At 41.8% G+C, this 22,029-nt stretch overlaps 2 protein-coding genes across 6 annotated transcripts; one reads left to right on the top strand and one right to left on the bottom strand.

Annotated features, from left to right (window-relative positions):
• The first annotated feature begins 399 nt into the window (after positions 1 to 399).
• On the top strand, positions 400 to 7,821 carry LOC306939957 (uncharacterized protein). Of its 5 annotated transcripts, none has more exons than XM_079524805.1 (5): positions 400 to 532; positions 1,587 to 1,625; positions 2,868 to 3,306; positions 5,475 to 5,750; positions 6,401 to 7,821. In XM_079524805.1, exons 3-5 carry the CDS (start codon positions 3,276 to 3,278, stop codon positions 6,757 to 6,759), a joined length of 666 nt encoding a protein of 221 aa, XP_079380931.1. In that variant the 5' UTR covers positions 400 to 532; positions 1,587 to 1,625; positions 2,868 to 3,275; the 3' UTR covers positions 6,760 to 7,821. The 5 variants fall into 5 exon arrangements, with proteins under 5 accessions (XP_079380931.1, XP_079380932.1, XP_079380930.1 ...); XM_079524806.1 differs by having other exon boundaries at positions 466 to 532; positions 1,592 to 1,625; XM_079524804.1 differs by lacking the exon at positions 400 to 532 and adding an exon at positions 989 to 1,089.
• A 4,714-nt stretch (positions 7,822 to 12,535) lies between these two features.
• Positions 12,536 to 21,952, bottom strand: dolpp1 (dolichyldiphosphatase 1). Its single transcript, XM_079524599.1, has 8 exons — positions 21,796 to 21,952; positions 19,985 to 20,085; positions 19,640 to 19,724; positions 18,902 to 19,001; positions 18,143 to 18,241; positions 16,675 to 16,803; positions 15,648 to 15,737; positions 12,536 to 13,640 (listed from the first exon to the last, which is right to left on the bottom strand). The coding sequence occupies exons 1-8, from the start codon at positions 21,869 to 21,871 to the stop codon at positions 13,604 to 13,606; spliced, it is 717 nt and encodes a 238-aa protein (XP_079380725.1). The 5' UTR covers positions 21,872 to 21,952; the 3' UTR covers positions 12,536 to 13,603.
• Between the last annotated feature and the right edge of the window lie 77 nt (positions 21,953 to 22,029).

Genomic DNA, 22,029 nt, shown 5'->3' on the forward strand with positions numbered 1-22,029 from the left:
TTCAACCACACACACACACACACACACACACACACACACACACACACACACACACACACACACACACACACACACACACACACACACACACACACACACACACACACACACACACACACACACACACACACACACACACACACACACACACACACACACACACACACACACACGGCAAATAAAGGAAAAACAGCGCCCTCTTATAATTACACAGAATTCAGCTCGATTTCATGGGAATGCTCATTAGCATCTTAGAAAGGACTCAGAGTCAGGCTGCAGGACTCACTCTCACTGTTATCCTCAGCACTCACTGTTATCCTTTTAGGATGTCTTGTTTACTCAAGTCATGCCCCAGCAGCACATCAAACATTTTGTGAACGTTTTTGGCCTGTAGTAGTAGGCCTTCCTCGGCGTGAAAGAAAGATTGATTCACGCCGAGGAAGGCCTGCCCTACAGGGCAGCTGGGCCGGCCAAAACGTCTTGTGTTTGATCTGCTGCGGGGGCATGACTTGAATAAACAAGAAATTCTAAGGTGAGTGCTGGTGGTATTCCTTTCGTAGAGATATATTTCTGCCAGATATGTGCACCCAATACACACTGAACTTTGAATGACTCGTCTGATGAGTGCTGCTTGGCGCTTGCTTCTCTCCTTCAAGCAGCTATCTGCTTAAATGGTAGCTACTTAGCTAACTCACCTGCATCCACTCAACTGGAAAGAAAATGCAGGTTGAGGTTAATTAATATGACAACTTTTCTTTCACCTGCCATTGTCTGCCACATTATCTGTATCTTAGCAGTAGCCTATTCAACCACTGACAACTCCACTCAACCCCCCCCCCCCCCCCCCCGTTTTACTTACAAACAATGGGGCTTGTTTGTGTCAATTAAACTGCGGTCTTGCGTGAGAGGGGCGCGCTAAATTTGGAGCCCGCCTCCCTGAACAAGCCTGCTTCTAGGGAGTGTGTAACAAGTTCAACAACCTGCATAGTACCGGTCATATACTAACACATGTCATCTCTGCTGCATTATACTAGCCAACACACGAGAGGAGGTTGAATGCACTGAAACCAGCGCTCTCCAAAACAACAGGTTTGGAGATCTGTTGGGAATTGATAACATGAAACAGTCACCCGTGCGCACAGTCCCAAATAATTGGTCTATTTGGTTTCATTTTAAACTCTCAAGAGTTAAAGCTAAAGGGTTTAAATACCTTAAGGGTCCATTTGGTTACCAACTCTCCATCATTTAGCTGGGGACCACATGGAACCGCCTGGACCACTGGTGGGGTGGTGGTCCCTGCTGGTTGAAAAGTGAAAACCACTGGTGTATTTGCTATAATACCAGAGTGGTGCTCTGTATAATACAATTCCTATGCTGCAGCATAGTATTACGGGGTCCCATGGCTCCCCCTATTGACCGTTTATGGTACATACGCGCGCATGTGCACCACCCTGTATGTTCGCCTGGGAGGCCTTTTTAGCTCCTGCTAAAACTCCACAGAAGAACAAGAAGTTTGTTAAAACAACACGGCGTCTGATCTGACTGTTGACACTTTAACATGTAATGAAACTAACGTGTCGTTTCAGAACAGTTTCGTCAACCACTGAAAGTCTGAAACACAGCAGGTAAGATGAACAAATTCACGTTGTTGTGTTTCATCTATTTATCTTGTATATGTACTCATCTTTTAAGATGAAATCGTATTACTCTTATATCTGCTTGTTTGTTATGAATGTGATTGATCATAAACTGTAACAACTAACAACCAGCAGTAATCATTTATACATTGTTCCGAATCTGGGTTGCACGTGGTTTGTTGAACTCGATCCCTCTGGTGTTGAGCTTAGAGTTGAGTGTATACTTCGTTGTCATCAAATGGGTTCAGATCTGAAGTCTCCTGGGGAGGCGCGTCTGAAGCCTGTCCTGGACGGGGTATCCGGACGTAAAAACAAATACTACTAGGCTACTACTACTATATACTACTACAACAACATGGGTACTTGGGTATCTTCTTGGTGGTGTGTGTAGCGAATCTTGTAGACCAGACCCATTGGCATTGCATTGCAAGATGCTGTACATTCCAGCTTATAAAAATGGGCAGGGGTGAGGTGGGTTCTGGGAGTGAGGCCAATTAAGTAGCCTGACCAGTTTGTTTTGGGAAGTCTGGAGCCTTGTTTTAAGGGCCTTTGAGGTGCTGTGGTTTTGTTTGATTGATCATATACAGTTTGCAGAATGGGTACATTTCCCTTGAAAGCACAACTCAATACATAGATTTACTGTGGACGACACACTGACAACAGGGTCCACCATTTTCAATTCATCAGAACATTGAGAAATACAAATATACACTTCTATATAAAAAAGCACACCCGTGTGAACTGAGTGGTGCAACTACACATTTATTGTTATAGTTACTGTATACTGTCAGTGACGTCACATACTAACCATAGCAACCATGCTCACCCGTACGGGCACAAACACACACGGGTACTAACAAAGCCAGTTGTTGGAGTGGTTTGCACCACTCAAAAAAACAGGAAAGCATGTAAGGAGGTGGTAAAAAGGGAAAGGAAACATACAGAAAGGGTCGCTAACCCTAACCTCAGTCTTAACCGGCCACGTAGGTTGGACTAACGGGAGGTCGGACTTACGGGCAGCCCCCCACCCCCATGATATGGAGTTCACGATGACATGACCAAATATGACCAAATATGATAGATGGCACAGGATAAATTGTTTATAAAAACAGATTTTAACCTATCACATAAATCCCATGTTAAATCTCAAGATTCACACATGTTGGGGAGTTGGGCTAACACCACTAGGTCTCCAGTTATTAAAGTCCTTCCTTATTCACTTGATTTCAGACCGGCGTGTGGAGTCCAGACTGCAGGTGAAGATAAACTCTCCAGACTCGGCCAGGGACGTTTCTATTAAACAGGAACCTGAAGACCACCCACGTCTTAACCTCGCCTCACCAGGCTTTCCACCTCGGAGGAAAGCCTGGTCTCTGTTCCATAAGTGCTGTGTGAACCGGTCTGGAACGGATGATATCATTACGTCATGTTGTAGCATGTTTTGTAGTCATCAGGCAGGAACAATCAAACGGAACTTCCTTTTCCCTCAAACCGGAAGAATAACAATAAAAGCTCTCGTAGCCTGTAGCTTTTATTGAGAAAAATCGGTTTGAGGGAAAAGGAAGTTCCGGACTACAAAACAATACTACAACATGACGTAGCGATATCATCCGCTCCCGACCGGTTCATAAACCCAAAATGGAATGGTGCACGGGCTACCCACACCTCAGTAAGTTTCATGTGCTCTTCCTTTCTTGAATATTTTCTGTTCGGTACGGCTGCCTTATTTTCACTGTACAATAACAATGGCAAAAAAGAAAAAATACCAGGACACTCATAATATCCTGATATGTAAATCCATCATTGGAATATCTGTCAAATTTCATTTTGAAAGATATTCTCTATTCTCTATTCTATTTAATATTTAATTTCTTATTACCATAAACCAAAGTACATTGTATTTTGCACAAATGCGATGTGAAAGTCATATATATTCACCTTGTGATTTTCTTTACAATATGGATGTAGTTAGATCTAAAATAGGTTTTTATGGTGCGCCTCCGTCTAGAAATGGGTCTGGGAGTCCAATTGAACCCCAGCATCCCTAAATTGTGGGGGGAACAGTGGCCTGAAATAACCAATCTACAGTACAAGCTCACAGGTGCATATCATTGGTCCGACGTACTAACAGTCCGACGCACAATAGTCCAACACCCTACCCCAAACCCTAACTGCAAGCGGGGTCTCAACCGGCCACCTATGTTTCTTAACCGGCCACGCATGTCGAAGCCACGGGTGAGTCTTAACCAGCCATGTATGTCGGATCCACGGGTGAGTCTTAACCGGCCACGCATGTTGGAGCCATGGGTCAGTCTAAACTGGCCATGCATACCTCTTAACTGGTCACTCATGTCGGAGCCATGGGTGAGTCTTAACCGGCCACGCATGTTGGAGCCATGGGTCAGTCTAAACTGGCCATGCATACCTCTTAACTGGTCACTCATGTCGGAGCCATAGGTGAGTCTTAACTGGCCACGCATGCATCTTAACCAGCAACGCATTTTGGAGCCACGGGTGACTCTTAACCGGCCACGCATGTCGTACCAGGACGTCGGACCAGCATATGCGCCCCCAAGCTCACGACACGTTGCAAGAGATTTGATGGAAAAAGTATAGGGCCGACCCCGATCAACTAAGTATTAGTTCATTAAGTACAGAGGGTTAGTTCACTAAGTATAGAGTGTTTAAGTGGTTAACAACTTTCAAACAAGTATTTGAAAGCTTAGCGTGTGCACATTCTTACTCTTTACAAAACTAAAACATTACCATTATGTGCGATGCAATTTCTATCAGGTGTGAAAAATACTTGCTTGGCCTACTGGCAGCATGAACATGAAATTTTGTGCTGATTCAGTACAGTAGTTTGTGAGATTTGCCCCAGACACACAGGCAGACAGATTTACAGACTCACAGACCCATTTACAGACTAACAGAGCTACGCCATACAGATATTTTACATTGTTAGGCTACCATCCCCATTTCAAGCTTTCATTGTCAGAAGTGCTTCTTATAACGTGGCCTGACTAATTTACTCCCAAATCAGAGCTCAGGTGTGAAGTATCATGCTTTTAAATTGTTTTACAATTTCATGATTCAAATACAATATTTGCTGTAACCAAGGTTATTATAGTTAACAATTATTTTAACAGGCTAAATTTACTGTAGGAGAAAACTATCGCACACCTAGCAATCAGACGTATGCACAGGTGCGTAGGCCAGTGGACATAGGTCATTAAACATAGGTTTAATGAAGCAACGTTTCGGTCACTAGGGACCTTCCTCATGCCTGAGGAAGGTCCCTAGTGACCGAAACGTTGCTTCATTAAATAAGACAATACTCTTGTGCCGAGCAGATACACAGTGTGCGGGTGTACCTTATTGCTTTCAACAGGCTACATTTAAAACTGAACTAGTCAGTTTGTTAACTGAACTAAATAAAAACAAACAAAACCAAAAAACGAAAACTAACTGAAGCTGTTTTGTCTCAGGGTCTGACTGAAATTATAGACAAAATGCCCTTAGTTTTAGTTTTTCTTGTTACCAACAGTAACGGAATAATATATATTTTGAAATTATATCTTTTGTTGAGTTCCAAAACTATTATAACCATTATTCATTTTGGGGTTAAAGTAACTAAATATATTGCTTCAAATTGTTTTTGTATTTTGCTAAAATCTTGCTAAAACTTTCAGAACAGTAATAACCTGTAGTGAGTAACAATTTAGTCAATCTTATCTTGTTAGGTAATAGCTAATTTTCTCCATGGAACATGGAAGAAGAATGGATTTACATTTTAGGAATACAGTGTTGACTATCATTTTATTTGTGTGCTCCTAGACATCCTGCACATGGTTGTGTGTAAGGTTTCCCCTAAACGGGAGAAGAGCCCCAGTCTGCTCCAGGAGGAACCAGAGCCTCCACACATTAAAGATGAGCAGGATGAACTACTTCAAAGACCAGAGGAGCATGTTGGGTCAATGTTGACATTACTAGCAGTGAAAAGTGAAGATAATGATGAAGATATCTCTTCGTACTGCTCTGAAGTTGAAGTCGAGCATGAATCTGACACTGAAGTCACTGAAGACAGTGATGATTGGGAGGAGACCAGTGGAGGTCAGCAAGTGTTAAACACAGGAACAGGAACTACAGTTGGCATGAATGAAAATAGAAAGATGATAATTAGGGATGTCCCGATACACTTTTTTCGCTTCCGATCCGATCCCGATACCACAATTTCTGTGTTAGCTGATACCGAATACCGATACCAGTGTCGTGATCTCATGTTGTGTTTATAGCAATCTAGCTATATATCTCGTGTTGTGTTTATAGCAGACTCCTCACTCAAATGTGCACTTGCAGTTTGGGCAACTCCAAAGCAAACTCCACATGTCCCAGCATTTTATTTACCTGCCATAGTGTCAACCCCTTACCCCTGTGTCGGATCTGTGGTTAGACTGGCATATTCACCGATACCGATATGACCCGATATGACAAATAAGGGCCGATCCGATACTTTTCCCGATACCGATACAGTATGGGACATCTCTAATGATAATCATATTCAATAAAATAGATATTAATAACTGGGAAGCCGTAGGACTCCCAAACACGGGACTTGTTTGATGATGGAAGCTTTTAATCACCATTTTTATCCTGCCTCTCCCTTTCTCTCACCCTCTGTCACCCCCATCTGTCTGTCTGTCTGTCTGTCTGTCTGTCTGTCTCTCTCTCTCTCTCTCTCTCTCTCTCTCTCTCTCTCTCAGGAGTGATGTCCCAGTCTTCCCAGACTCAGTTCATCTCCTGTTCTGAGTGTTCAAACTCCAACTCCATCACATCTCAGGTCTTCCTTCATAAACACAAATGTAAGAGACACAATGACCTCTGCTGCCAAAGGCTGAGGAATGGACAGATCACCTCAGCAGCCTGTCAGCAAATCACCAACTCTGTAACCAGCCAGAAACAAGGAGACACTAATGAACTGAGACCTTACAGTCATCAACGGTTTAACGGATTTTCTGTGATCTGGACTGGATCAATTGTGACAACTGTATTAAAACAAAAAGAGTATTTGGGATTTCTGTTGTCATGCATTGCCATAACAATGTTCTCCTCTCCTCTATGATTTTGCACTTCGAAGTTTGGATAAGCGCCTCCATTGAATGCATGGATTAAAGTTCTCAGTCGCCATGACTGATTTAAGTCATTTGGATTCTATAGAAGCTAGCGTCTTCTGTGAAAGCATGCTGCACACCGAAAATGGCAGATCTACAAGCTCACAACACGTCGCAGGCAGCGCAATGTATTGTGAGCTTGTAGATTGGCTATTTTTGGTCATTAGCCTAGTTATTTTAAGATGAAAGAGTATTTGAAGTGATCAAACTAGCAATAAAGTTTAGAAGCATCTCCCAAAAACATGAATGGTCTCAGAAATGTCATAAAAGCAACCTTAGTGCCTCAAATCTGTGATTTCTTCAGCTGGTCGGCCTAAAACAATATTTTATTTTTTATTTTTGCTTTATTCCATGTGAATGCCTGAATTGTAAGTAAGTGTTGAAGTGTTCGGTTCCCACGGTCTTGAAATTCCTGGAAATGTTTTGAAATTAGACAACATTTTCCAGTCCTGGAAAAGGTTTGGAATTTATCAAGGGTCCTGGAATTTATTAGTGGTCCTTGAAAAATATTTAATTTTGTTAAAGCCTTTTCCAAATCATACATAACATCACACGAAATATGTAACAGAAGTAGTTTTTTGCAGAACGAGCTGCGTGATTGCAACCTAATATGTACTGGATATGAAAAAAGAACAGATCTACAAGCTCACACCGTACATACCCTAGGACAGGTGTAGCAAACAGTTTGGCATGAAATGTATTTTTGCTACACTGCCTGTCTTCGGGCATTGCACAAAGGAGTAAGAGACTTGTTATTGCGCTGAATGATTGTTATAACTGTAGGCCTGGAAATTCAGGGTTAAATATTCTGGAAAAGTTTTGGAAATGCATTGGTATACAAATGTGTGAGAACCCTGTATGTAGCCACTTAAACCCTGCATGTTTTGTTGATCGGGGTCCCCAAGAGGTAAAATCTCTAGAAATCTCTTCACTGAAAATAGTGAATATACAAGCTAAAAACGTGTGGCAATGCTGTTCACCTGGCTATCATGACATGTCCAGAATACTGTATATAGTGACACTTGGTTTGAGATACTGCTGGTTGAAATGTAGTTTCAAGTAAAAGTTGAACAAGATAAAATGAATTCATATAACTTGTTTAATTGACCAGATCCAAACAAACAGTATGTACAACAATAAATGCATATAATATATTTGTATAATGTTTTTTCAATAATAAACTATATACTAAACAAAATATACTATACTATACTATATACTATACTATTAAACTACGACTATACTATACTATTCTATATACTATAATATATACTATAAAAAAACAATATAAATGTAGCCTATAATATTTACAATAAATGTCTACTATATGAATCAACAACAATAATAATAATAAATGCATAATAAACGTGTATAATGTTTAACCAATAATAAACATTATAAAACAATATAAAACAGTACAATATTTACAATATTCTTATAGAGTCTATATAAATCATTGCAGAGGAGAAATGCCATGCACGCTGCAGAACATCTCCAGGTACTGCACCCTGTACATCAGCTTCTTGTTGTCCGCCTCCAGCACCTTGAGCTGGCTCTCCAGCTCCCCCACGTAGACCTTCTTCCTCCCTCGGGACATCCTGGCCGCCTCCTTGTTCTGCTGCATACGGAGCTGCCTCTTCTGCTCGGCGTCCATCCAGACTTTGGGCTGCTGGCCCCGGCCCCTGGTGGCCTTCCTCTGAGGAAGACTCGCTGCCGTGCTGCTGGGCAGGGGGCTTCTTTGCACCATGTCCATTGTCGTCGCTGTCCCCTGGTGGAGACCTGAGACAAGGTTGTACAGACCTGCGCTGCTGGGGGGGCTTTGCAACGTGTCCATCACTGTCCACTGGCCCTGGGGTAGAGAGCCCGAGACAAGGTTGTACACTGTGACCACCTGAGGAAGCTGGGCGGTGGTCATCATCTCCTGGAGATGTCCTGAGCTGCTGGGGATGGGCGTGGTGGCCATCAACGTCCCCTGTGGTAAGGCTTGGCTTGAGGAGCCAGGGCTGGATGCCACCTGATGCTCAGCAGTGGTGGTGTCCAAGTCCATCCATGTCCTTGTCTCCTGAGGAAGGCTTGAGACAGGGCTTTGTGCGGTGTCTCCTGGAGAAGGGCTTGAACAAGCCGGGCTGGCTGTTGTGGTGGCCATCTCACGATGGTGCTCAGTGGTACTATAAATGTCCATCATCGTTGTGGTTTCCTGCGGGAGGCTTGAGCAAGCATGGCTGGCTGCGGTGGTGGTAACCGTAACCATCTGATGGTGCTCAGTGGTGGCGGTGGCGTCCAAGTCCATCGTCGTCGTTGCGGTCTCTTGAGAAAGGCTTGAGCCTGGGAATATCAGCTCAAGTAATGCAGCCGTTCCTTCGTCGTTGTCGTCTCCTCCTGCGGCACCTGCCGTCAGCGCGTCCCACCTACCGGCGGTGGTGGTCGTCTGAGGACCAGCTGAGCCGTTGGGGCTGTCGTGTGCGGTGGTGTGCGTCTGAGGACGGGGCATGATGAAGGGGTCCATCATTGTCCCCTCAGTAGGGCTCGAGTCGTCGGAGTAAAGAAGCCTATCGAAGATGGCAGCCGACAGGTCTTCTAAACTGTCTCCTCCTCCTGTGCCGGCCTGCAGAGTCACGTCGTCACCGCCGGGTTGCACCAGCTGCTGGTCATAATCCTGCCACCAGGGTGCGACGACGTCCCGCGTCTCATCCAGGGTGGAGTAAGAATGCGAGAAGACGTCCCGCACCTGCATCTCATCCAGGGTGGAGTAAGAAGACGAGAAGACTGATGGCCCTGTTGCATGGACCACCTGATATCGCTGCTCAGATGTCTCCTTCATCATCACTGTTGTTGTGGGATGAAGAGGAGGATGTTGTTGCCTTGGAGCAATGAGCATCTTCATTGCTGTTGCTGCTGCAATGAGTTGCTGAGATAACTTGACTTGAACGGTAACGGTACTTTCTCTGTGTGTGTCTCTCTTTGTACTGTGCTGGACGAAGTCAAAGGTGCAACTGAACCGTTGAACTTGACGCTGACGATTTATACCTTGAACCGACCAATCACACCGCATCAACAGTCGCGGTCCGGACCGTTGCCACGGCGACCCCGATCTACGTCATTCGAACTCGGCTTCCGATTGGCAGTTACCACAGCGACGCCGATCCTCGCAGTTCGCGGTGTGAACGTGAACGCGTTGGCTGTTCGAGATTTTAAATTTAAAAACCGCGGACGTTGGACAACTCGACTTGTGATTGGCCGAGAGAACCCGGCTTCTGATTGGCCGAGAGACGGTGGAAGGGAGCGCTCAGGTGCAGTCAGTTCAGATCTAACGACGGATCTGGCTGGAACTATTATTATGGCCTGTGACACCACGTGATGTTTATATTTACTTTATTATATGTCAACACATCAATGGATGCATTATAGCCTACTGACAGTTTGTCCAGCTCACACGGCTGTTGGTTTGGGCTAGTTGTGGATGGGCCCGGCGGGCGAGGCAAAACAAGCGCTCCCTAACGTTGTTAGACGTCATCCGAAGGCGACAGCCTGGTAGTAAACAATGAACATGTAGTTGGAGATCACGCTTTAGCAGCTGAAAAAAGTGTGAATATAGTTTGGATTGGAGCATTTGAGTAAAATAGTGTTGCTGCAATGGCGAGGAGACTAGAACATCCTCTCTTTTCTAATTGAAGACTTGTTTCTGGTACTGTTGGATGGATTGGATTCTCTAGCGAGTGTGTTGTGTACGTTAAGAAAAGATCCAAAAAGATGAAAAAGAGATTTAATATGCACACATTCCTGTCACAGCCTGCATACTAGGGAATGTCTGACTAACATTATGTTGTGTCTATATTCGCTGATTTGCTTCTTTGTTTTTCTTGTTGAGAAATACAACTAAGAGAAATCCACAAGTGTTATTTATTAATTATTAGCCAAACAGAGTTCCTGTCTCTACACAAAAAGAGTCCAAAATGTGTCCCAGATTGCCACCAAACAAAATATTATGCAATAAACAGGGGTCATCATGATCAATGTGGCAAATGAAACATTCATAGACATGACAAAGACTTGGTCTTGACTGGGAAATTTTAGATGTTCTTTTTGCACAGCATTATGTTCTCATTTTGATCATAAGACCCAATTACTGAATGTGAGTATCCAGGTCTTCTTACAGAATATATATGACACTTATTTACTACGATACTATGGCATAAGGAGTCCACTAGTACTAGTGGTTACACAAATGTTTTATTTTCAAGGACCCCTTGAACTCAGAGTTACACAAATGAAACTAAGGATCTGGTTCCATTTATACACAGTTACAGACCTGTTATGGTCATTCAGGGCTAGCTCTTTATGTTTCTGGTATTATTATTGTCCACTCATTTAGTAACATATTTATTTTGACAAAAATGTCCAGAATGCCATGGCGATGACCCCTGGCAATAAAACAATGGCTTTCAAACGTTTTGTGAAAAGTCAAAATCTCAAGGCACACGTACTATATTCCGCTATTAGTGTACATTTCCATCCTACACAAACATTAAATTACTGTTGACAATGGAGAATTTGACATCCGTGTCTTAGAAAATCGGCTTAGTGTCTATTTTTGTCTTATACAAACATTAAATTCCCATTGACAATGAATGGAGTTTTACGAGCAAATAGACATAGGGCCCCATCTTATGCCACCCCTTACCCCTAAACTTATTTGCCATTTACTATTTTAAAACATTTTAAATAGTTCAATTAGCCATTCTACATCGTCACGTTGTGATCTTGTAGATCAGCTATTTGAACTATTTTTAAAGTAGTACAAAATGACAAATAAGTTTAGAGATAAGGGGTGGTGCAATATATAGCTCAGTGTCCATGATGAACGATGATAAGAGCGCCCCTCACACAGGTGACTTTTTGAAAAAAAGAGAAAGAAAAATACGGTTGAAAATATGTGAGGGTTTCAAGGATAGGTAGGCCTATAGGGAACTTTGCTGGTACCCAGCATGTAAAGCTCATGAAAACATTTTCTATAGACCGGCAATTTTCAGCACAAGCACCTGACACAGAAGGCATTGGATATTACATTAGCATTAAGAATATACTGCATGCATATAACAATTATCTACTCGCCTGGGAATAATCCATATAGTAGAATCTTTGTTTGTACTGCAAATTGATACTATGGCTATTCAGCTACAGTTGTTGGATTCAAAAACAGTCACATTGAGTCAAAAGCAATTGTGCACACTGTGCAATAAAGACTTCTTTTTTTTTTTTTTTTTTTTACATAAACTGTTTTTTATTCAGCCTGATATGGGTTACACATGGAAAAATGTATTTCTAAGAGAACTACTTCCCTTTGTGAAGCTAATGATATGACAGTTCCTAATCAGCTCTAGATCCCCCACATAACCCCAAACAACAGTTTCCCTGGTTGTGAGGAAAGAAACCTAATCATAATATCATGCTACGTCTGACCTGATCCCATCCCCACCACCACACCCCCCCAAACCCACCCACCACAAAACAAGTTCAAAAACAGCAGTCATATTTTAAGTTTTCTCAACAAGTGATATGGAATGTTAGCATGGAAATGCAAGTAAAAAAAGAAAAAGTTTTCTGCCACGGCAGAAAGCAAGACAACATAAACACAAATGATTCCCAGAATTCTGTTCCCAGGCTGCTACTGTATATGGTTGCTGTCGGGTGGAAACTTAGGTATGTCCAAAAATGTTCAGGAAACGGAAAGGATCTAATGTAGTAGTTATTCGAACCCTTAAAACACAACAAAGTTGAGTGGCAGGAAGTAGGGCATTCATTTATTGGGGGATGGGGTAAAAAGTTTAAATATGGAAATACGTTTCCGCCCGACAGCAACAATATGTGATGCATTAAGAGAAGACCATCTCGGTCCGTTGTGTATGTAAAACAGCAAAAGATTACAACAAAAAATTCAGTTGTACAGTGATTTACTGTCATAATCCCCAAATGTGGATATGAACAGAACCAAGACATGATGCTCAATAGTACAGAAGGTACACAAAATGTACAGTTAGGTTGCAAATGAGCTTTGGAAGCTAATATATTAGGACTGACAGTCATAGACACAGAGGGAAGATCAACTGGGGAAAAGAGGGGATCTTAACATTTAGCAAGTGTTAGTTGAATTTGTACTATTACATTTCACAAAGTGCAAATTTTCATTTGTTGTCTTAACCAGTTTTAGAAATTGCTTTTATATAACAATGAAAAATGTCTATTTCCACTCCCCCCTCCCATATTATCCACAACCAAAATCTACCCAATCCAACTAGCATTAACCACCCATCACTCTGCACCCACCCAGCCCCTACCAGCTATCCATAGAATATTCTTAAAAAGCATCACTAATTAATGACATGCTGTAATGGCACTAGCCAGTTTGTTTGAGATTTGACTAAAGCCCCTTCTTTTGGCTCCTTGTATCTTTTACAGTACACCGTTACTGTCAGCGTGCGTTTTAGACTAGTTAAAATATATATTAATCTATCATTAAATAGTATGCCTCTTGCACAGTCTTGCATGCGTTGGAAAAGCATCTGGGCAAGCTGTACAAGAAGGAGAGACATGTGGACGGACTTGCTCAGGCTGTAGGCTCCAGGCCAGGTCCAGGCACGCTTTTCACAACCTTTAAACTGTGTGGCCTTCGATTCCTTGCAACCATGTAAGTCCAAAAGATGGTTCTCCAGTGTGTTTGTTGAGTGAGCATGTGTTTGTGTGTACATGTACATAATGTGTGGTCCTTAACTCAGTTTCACAAAAGAACTGTAGATCTCACTGAAGTTTTGTTCCCAGCTTTCGTTGTCTGTTCCTAAAAAAAAGAAAAAAGAAAAAAAAGGAGAAATTAGTAAAGAAATTCCAACATTGATGTGCCATGATAGTGTGTGTGTGTGTGTGTGTGTGTGTGTGTGTGTGTGTGTGTACAGACATCGGTTCAGAATATCGGCTGACCGATAAATCAGTGGGGCTCTAGAAACAATACTTTACTTTTAAAGCCTAGTTCTACTAACACAGACAGAAAGCTTTATCATGCTCTATGTGCTATTGTGCTTGTCATATTACACAAAGCACCCCATATTGAATGTTTACATACACAACTAATCAGGCTGGGGCCCAGAACTTAGAAGTGAAGGAATTCTACTTCTTCCAGTGACGTGCACAATTTGCATGAGCCAGAGCACCCCGTCCTCCATAAACAGTTGTAAATCAAAAACACTTGTCACCCTGTCCTGATTAATACATCCCATCCCCGTAGGAGGCGGAGCAGCACAACATGCTTCAGGACTAGCTGCTGGACTGCCAAATGCTACAAGAGGTGGATGTGCCATTTTTGAGACCGACAGCCGTCAACCTTGACTATTCTCCACAAGCACCCACAGCATTTGTGTGATGTGCCTGTGAAAGCCAATAAATGTGCAACGCACAGTCAAAGCTAATGTGCAACACATTACTCACGTGAAAGCTAATGTGCATATCGTGTGAAACTTAAGCCAATGAAAAACACTACTCCAGTCAAAGCTATAGGTGCAACACATTACTCAAGTGAAAGCTAATAATGTGCAACACATTTCTCATTAAAGCTAATGTGAAACACTGTTCATGTGAAAGCTTACAGTATGTGCAGCACACTACTCGTGTTAAATTATGCATGGGTTCCTCCGGCAGTTGAGGTCCCCGACTGTTGCAGAGATATGAGATCAAAAGGTCTTTTTTGTGTCCAACTGGAGCCTTATGGACCACTGCAGGCCTCGCCGCACCACAGGGTGAACAGTCATGACATGAGTCCCAATTGTTGCATCAGTTAATACCATGACTGTGGATACATTCAGCCTCATTACTGGGTTCTGAAAGCCACACACGCAACGCTGGTGCGAATCTAAGAGGAACGGCTATATCATATGGTTACCGAAATCAGTAGAGCTCATCCATTCTTGCAATTTTCCAATTTGATAATGAGATATCTTCCGTGCATTCCTTTTTCAGGTCTGTGGTGAACCCACCCCCACAGGCTTATCATTCTCATTCTTATCCAATTCCTTACTGGGACGAGCAGATGTCATGACACCATCTCTGCACAGTGACAATTCCCCTGTGTGAATTGCAGGCGGCACCACGGTGCATTTTACATGTTAACCCATTTTCGGCAGGAACCCCTTTTGGTGTTTTAAGCATTACGTTATACTTTAGCTATTGAAAAATAGCAGATCTACAAGCTCATAGCGAGCTTGTAGGTCTGCTATTTTTTTTAAATCGTGAAAATGTGGCACAAATCTTTGAAAATTGAACATATATTCTTTCAGAAGACTTTTTTTTTTATTTCGACGTCAGGCCTAAATGGGCTAATCCCAGTACCATGCGTTCCGACAGCTGTCAATCTAATAAAATCTGAAAGACTCCCGACTTCTCCGAGAGATATACTGGTAGTAGCGTAATTTCCCATAAAGCAAGATGAAGCAAATGCTAGTTTAAAAAGGATTCCCTCAGTAAAAATGCCAACTGTGCAAGCACTTGCGTTTTTGGTTTTTTTAAACCTTTTTTTCTCCCCCTAATTCATGAGACCATAATGTAAACTAGACAGGTATTTACCCTGCACATTACTGAGCACAAATACTGTTCACACAGTCTTGTAGACGACATTACTATCTGGCAGGAGCACCAGAAAAAAAGTACTCTGCTGCTGCAACTCCATCATAGTAGAAACACCATGCTGAATGCAAGTGTGTGAAATTAGAGTGTGAAGCCTGCATGAAATAAAATAATAATAATAATGATCTAATCTTACAATACGATGTCTGTTTCCAGCCGGACAGAATCTTACCTTGCTTCTGATCTGGTCACCGTGTATTCAAACCATAAGATGTTTGGGATCAGGCTTGTGTCTCGCACCAGGAAGTACTCTGATATTGGCCTATTATTGTGGAAAAGGAAAATGGGATCGAATGATAAGAGTATATGAATAAGGTACAAAGTTAATAGTGAATACCTGAGACAATGTGCATATCACCTCAGAGACCACCCTCCCAAAAAAATGAAAAGAAAACTTTATTTATATAGCACATTTCATACAGAAAGTGCAACCCAATGTGTTTCAGATTAAAAATTTAAATATGGAGAATATAAGAACATTTAAAATTAAGAATAGACCAAAATAAACAATATACATCTGCTAAACAAATGAAAATAGCAGATGTATAAACTGAAGATCAGCAGAGTGGATGTGCAGGTGCTGTGTTTCTTAAAGGAGGCTTCAACCTTACCTTCATATACCTCACTAATACAGTAGCTCATTGTAAGATGGCATCAACTCCATCTACTCGCTTTGAGCTTCAGAGATGGGCCGTGGACATTGGACAGTGCAAAAACCTGCATAATTCTTGTTTGAGATTACCTCCGATGATGTACCGGTCATGCTATCAGCGGTATCCAATGCCCACGAGTTGCAGAGCGAGTAGACAGTAAGGGCCGATTCATACTCCTATGTTAGAGCCAAATAAAAGTCGGTTCGGCTCTGTAGAGCCTACAATCACACAATGTGACGTCATTTGAGGTTCGGGGGGGCGGGTACCGTCCTAAAGTCGGCTCTTCGGTGCTACTGAAAATTTCTGACGAGCCGAAATCATTTCGGCACTACAGCGCCGAAACAGCGGTAAAATAGGAGTATGAATCGGCCCTAACAGTAGCACCATTTTATAATGATGCATTACTCTCAATCTCTAATCTCACAATGATTCACATTGTGAGCTTGTACATCGGCTATTTTCGTCAAACAATTTGGTGTACTGTGAATGTAGAGACTATGGTCAATGAAGTATATAGGTTTTAAGTAGTTAAACACGGGTCCTTACCATGCTGCCATCTTGGGGAAAAGTGGTGTCAGCACCTCTTGTGTGAACAAGAACCAGAATATGCCAATAGTACTACCCGCCAATCCACCATAGACCACCTGACTCCAGCTGTGATACAACAGGTAGACCCTGAGGATGATAAAACATGATTTTTAAAGTAACATCATGATCTTACACATCATACAGTAGTGTACCTACATTTTCAAATAACGTTTTTGTGCCACACGTTTTTGTACATGGATAATAATTTAACATGACTTAAGGTACACACCATGAGCATTTTCTTGTGCAAATAACTTGCGGTGCGTTTTCTTAATGCAAATAATTTGCTTCTTTAAAAAAAAAAGAAAACACTCATAAAGTCAATGCAAGCCTCCACATCAGCAACAAATTTCCACAGAATGAAAATGTGGCTGTTTTCGCTCCTTATTTTTTGCTGTCAAATCATTTAATTTGATGCAAAAATATTCATCACAGATGCTTTTTTTTTTACATTTGTCATGCTCCTGGTGTGTAAAACCTTTATTTTCATTCAATTTTGTCCAAAATGAATTTAGGGTTAGGCATACAAAGTTAATAGCTGTGTCCCTGTAGAAGAGTTCATATATTGATATGGGTGCAGGAGTGCGCCAAAAAAAAAAGCACAAAATGTCATTGTTATTTAACCCCTTTTTGACCGCAGGAACTTTCTATGAAATTCAGGAACATTCTTCCTTTTCCATCAGGAACCTAGCGGCCTCTGGGAGCCTTTTACACAAGTTGAAAATGTTTTCAACTCAAAACAAATTTCACAGAAGCATATTCGTTAGAGAAGTGGTTTGTTGATGTGTGTGAATTTCCTGAGCTATATGACATAACACGTGTGAATGGATACAGAGTGTGAGAGAAGAGAATTGTAAGCGTACATTGTGCTCCATTACTACACTTAACCACAGGTGCCGTCCCTGGGTGTGCCTTCTCGCTTTGGCACCCTTGAGAAATGATGAGCATCCAAGGCCATGCAGCATCGCGCAGGGCCAGATTTACATTACAGTAGCTCAACGCGGAAAGTCTGTGCATGGATTGGTGGGGAGCGTACCCACATGGTAAAAAAAGAACAAGAGAAGGGCGCACACCAGTGATTGTCTAATAGGCTATAATTTACTGTAGCAATAACGGTAGTTTCAGTTCTGTGTTTCGTGGTCAGTTGTAAATTAATATTATTTTTGTTCTTTCTATTTTCATTCTTATTTTTTTGCAATCCATGATGCACAAATAGCAGCACCGACTCGAGGGAGTGAAGGCACTGTCAACGACAGAGACAATCGTCTTGTAGATTTGCTTTTTTGGTTGGCTATTCATTGTACAATGAGGTTAGGCTTAAGTGGTTGACAAGCGATAACAAAAATGAATGGGACCCGGGCAAAAATAAGACTTTTGGAACATGAAAACTCTCAGATTTATAAAAGTTGAGAAAACAATGTCTTACCTGCTGTATGAGACTGATAAGGCTATGCCCAACAAGATGATGGACAGTATGTGTCTCCACAACAGGTCCACACATCGAGCATTGTTCGTCTGATGCATTCTAGAACACAGACAAAACGATTGAGTTCACAACTACCCCGGAAATAATCTTTTAAAGACTCCAAATCATAGAACTAATGTAGCTAACTGAAAAGGGTAAATTGTCGGGATTAAGCATTTAAAGAGAAGACTCCTGATTTATGGTGTCTTGTTATGCAAAATAACTGTGAGGATTGTGATTTGTACACTGAAATGGGGTTCAAGAACACTGTACACACAGGGTGCGTTCGGAAATGCGCACCGGGAATGTGGTCAGTTTGTTGAGTGTGGTGGGCGTTGACGTCACAGTGTGCCTTATTTACGAACGACCACAGCTGTGACGCATTCACACCGCCGACACCGGACAACCCCAGCTTCAGGGTAGGGTCGCTCAGTGCGGGCACACCCGGTGCGCAGCGCACTGGATTTTCGAACGACAACGCACCGAGTGCACTGAATAAACGAACGACAAGAGAGCACACCAGTGCGTTCAGGGCGCATTTCCGAACGCACCCACAGTGTACTGTCTAGTCTAGAGCACTGATAATGTCAAAGGTGATTTTAAATAGATGCCTTTGTGATGCATTGTTCCCCCGAGATATTTTTGTAATCGACATACTTTTAATCTTCTATGTCGCTTCCTGGCTCCTCAAAACTAACTTTAAAATAGAATGAAGCTCACCTTAAATAAAGGAAAAGAAAGAAGTAAACAACAAAGAACCAGATAAGCTGGGAATGACTGGACGGCATCCCGTAGTCTGTGGTCAGCGATGAATGAGCCCCTGTAAGGACAGCCATATTTTACATCAAAGCACACAAAACACACTAAATAAATAATCCACGTGATTTAGTTGTACTTCATAGATATGAATTTGCAACCAGCCAGGAAGTTCATGCAGAATCCATCATATTTGTTATGTTAGGCATTAGGCATTGTTGATTTCGTCGACTAATACTATAAGTATAACGAACATTTTTGACCTTTTTTTCACTGATGGAAACTAAATGAAAACTAAGCTATGATGACTAAAACTAAGACTAAATATATTGACAATTACATCAACAAATAAAAACTAGACAAAAATGTTAGGAAGGGACTAGTAGACAAAGATCCAGTATAAGTAAGACAGTCGTTTTACACTTTACAGATCGGCTATTTTCAGCACATGTAAAATTACGACAGCATCAAGGCCAGCCAAAATACATTTTAGTCGACTAAATCAACTGTAGATTTAGTCGACTAAAATCTTATGATATTTAGTCGACTAAAACTAGACCAACACTAAAACATTCCAGGTGACTAATATTAAAATTATGAAACCATTCCAAAGACTATGACTAAAACTAAAATCAAAATGTTCTGTCAAAATCAACACTGAAATTAGGGTGGTATAGGCTGCTGTCCCAGCACTGCATTTACCTGCACATGGTCGTGGCTCCCTAATAATGTGCTTCAGTAGCCAGTTCACCCCTTCATTCAGGATGAGCCCACCAAAGAATGAAATCTAGAACAATAGGTTATGGTGACGGGTCACAATCATGATATTTTACTTGACGATTAATTGTCATTCAAATGACTGACAATTATAATGTGTTTTCAACAGTGGAAGATATAAATCAAAATTAAATGTGTTCAATTAATATCGGTCTTCTGACTCCATTACATGGCCATGCATGGTATGATTAACCAAAATAGGGAGGCCAGGTAGAAAGAGGTTACCGTAACTACAAATAAGTCACTTGTAAGTGACATACTCCAACTCACCGTGTGCAGTTCCCGTTTGAATACTATAAGCGTAACGAACCCCACGAGGATGGCAATCGGAAGCAGACTGATGTAGGCCAGCACTCTTCCTGTTAGATCACCTGAAACATGGTGACAATATGTTTGTGTGACACATCATCATCAGGATTCCCACAATTTCATGATCATTGACCATACCATCCATCCATGGCTGTGGGAGGGGTCATCATGTCAGGACTAAAGATGGATATTTGGACTGGAGTTCTCATATTCTACCCGAACCCGACCAGGCCGGACCGGGCCTAATAAATATGCTAATCACTGATCACAGTATGGCTGGGCCTCAGGCTCAGTGAAAACAATAAATAGATAGCATTTTTTTATAATAACAAAAATAATGTTCTGTTTGTGTATTTATCTATTATGAAGATGTGCTGACTGGCGTTTCACTTTCTCATTTTGGACTAAAACCGAAAGTAAAATATTCCAAATTAAATCATCAAAATTCTAATTACAGGTCCAGAGGCGACCGTGCTTTTTCAGTGGCCGGCCCCAAACTCTGGAACTGTTTGCCCCTACATATTAAGTCTGCCCGCTCCTTAGAGGCTTTCAAGTCTTTGCTTAAAACACATCTCTTCTCCCTGGCTTCCAATGTTGTTTGACCTAATTAACCCGTCTAAATACTTGTGTTGCTTCGATGTTGTTTTTACTATGCTATTTGTGTTGATTGTATGCTTGTTTTAGGATCGTGTACAGCACTTTGGTTGAACTTCTGGTCTTTGTAAATGTGCTCTATAAATACAGTTTGATTTGATTTGAAAATATAAGAAAGTAAAAGTAAAACAGAGTTTGGGAGCAGAAAATGACCTGGTGTTGTCAATCAAACCATTCCCTGTTGGGCCACCCTATTTAATCTAATTCTGTATCGCTGAGGTGCAACTGAGTCTGTGACGAGCAGAACATCACTGTATGTAGAGTCCTTGATTAATACACTATTTATAAAACCCTTATTCATCCTCAATGATCCCATATCATATCCTATAAACAGCCAAACCCCTGTAAAAAGTCAAAGCCTACCCACCCTTTTCGCACAGTACAAACTAAAGGACCCCAATAGAAACAAGCCATAGTAGTGCTTTATTGGGTCTAATCCCCTTAACAAACCTTGTACTGTACTATAATACTGTGCTTGTCTTTGCAAACTGTTAATAAAGTATTCTCTCAATCAATACAGAATTTAATAAAACTAAGGTAATTAAACTCAGATAGTACAAATGTAACCAATTTGGTCAGATTTGTAATACTCTCAATAGCTACAAAATTATACATTATTTATCACCGAGGACGTTAGTTTTTGCCTTGCATTCCTCTGTGCAAGGGGCTAATTAATTAGCAGACCCAGTTAATGGAATCCAACACCTTTAGCAAGGCAACATTATTTTATATCCCGGTGGGATATTTGCCTTGTTATCACTGGCTATTTCTCATACTGTACACTGGTACATATATGAACGTCTATGAACCAATTGCATATACAGGAAGCAATGTGACAATGTCGGAATTAAGCTATTAGCATCTCTGCTAGCCACCATTGTGGGCATTCTACCATCAACTGCGCATGCGGGGTATCGTCTCACTATTTGGCATTCCGGGTTCCGTTCCCTGCTGAGCCGTTCATCTCCAAGCAGAGCATTATTTGGCAACAACACTAGCGTCTAGTTGAGTCCATTCAAATGCAAATAACCCTCCAAACAAACACCCGGAATAGTATTGTTAGATGTATTGTTAATTCAAAATAAGTGCAGTTATTAGAAGACACGTTGTTCACTCACCCTCGGGGAACTCTACGTGCGTTAGAGATATGGACCGCCATTGAGGTGGTGCCGAGCACTGCTCTTCCGACGCCATCTTACCCGGACACAACCGGGCAGGCACCACACGCGCGACCCCAGCCCAGACACGCGCCTAATCAACCAATCGCCGAAGAGTCAGACTAGCCTCAAGGTTGCAGATCCGGTTTACAGAAGATACGGAAATGGTCTGTGTGTGTGCGTGTGTGCCCGCGC

The sequence above is a fragment of the Electrona antarctica genome (assembly GCF_951216825.1).
Source record: "Electrona antarctica genome assembly, chromosome: 16".
In the NCBI taxonomy this organism is placed as follows: domain Eukaryota; kingdom Metazoa; phylum Chordata; class Actinopteri; order Myctophiformes; family Myctophidae; genus Electrona; species Electrona antarctica.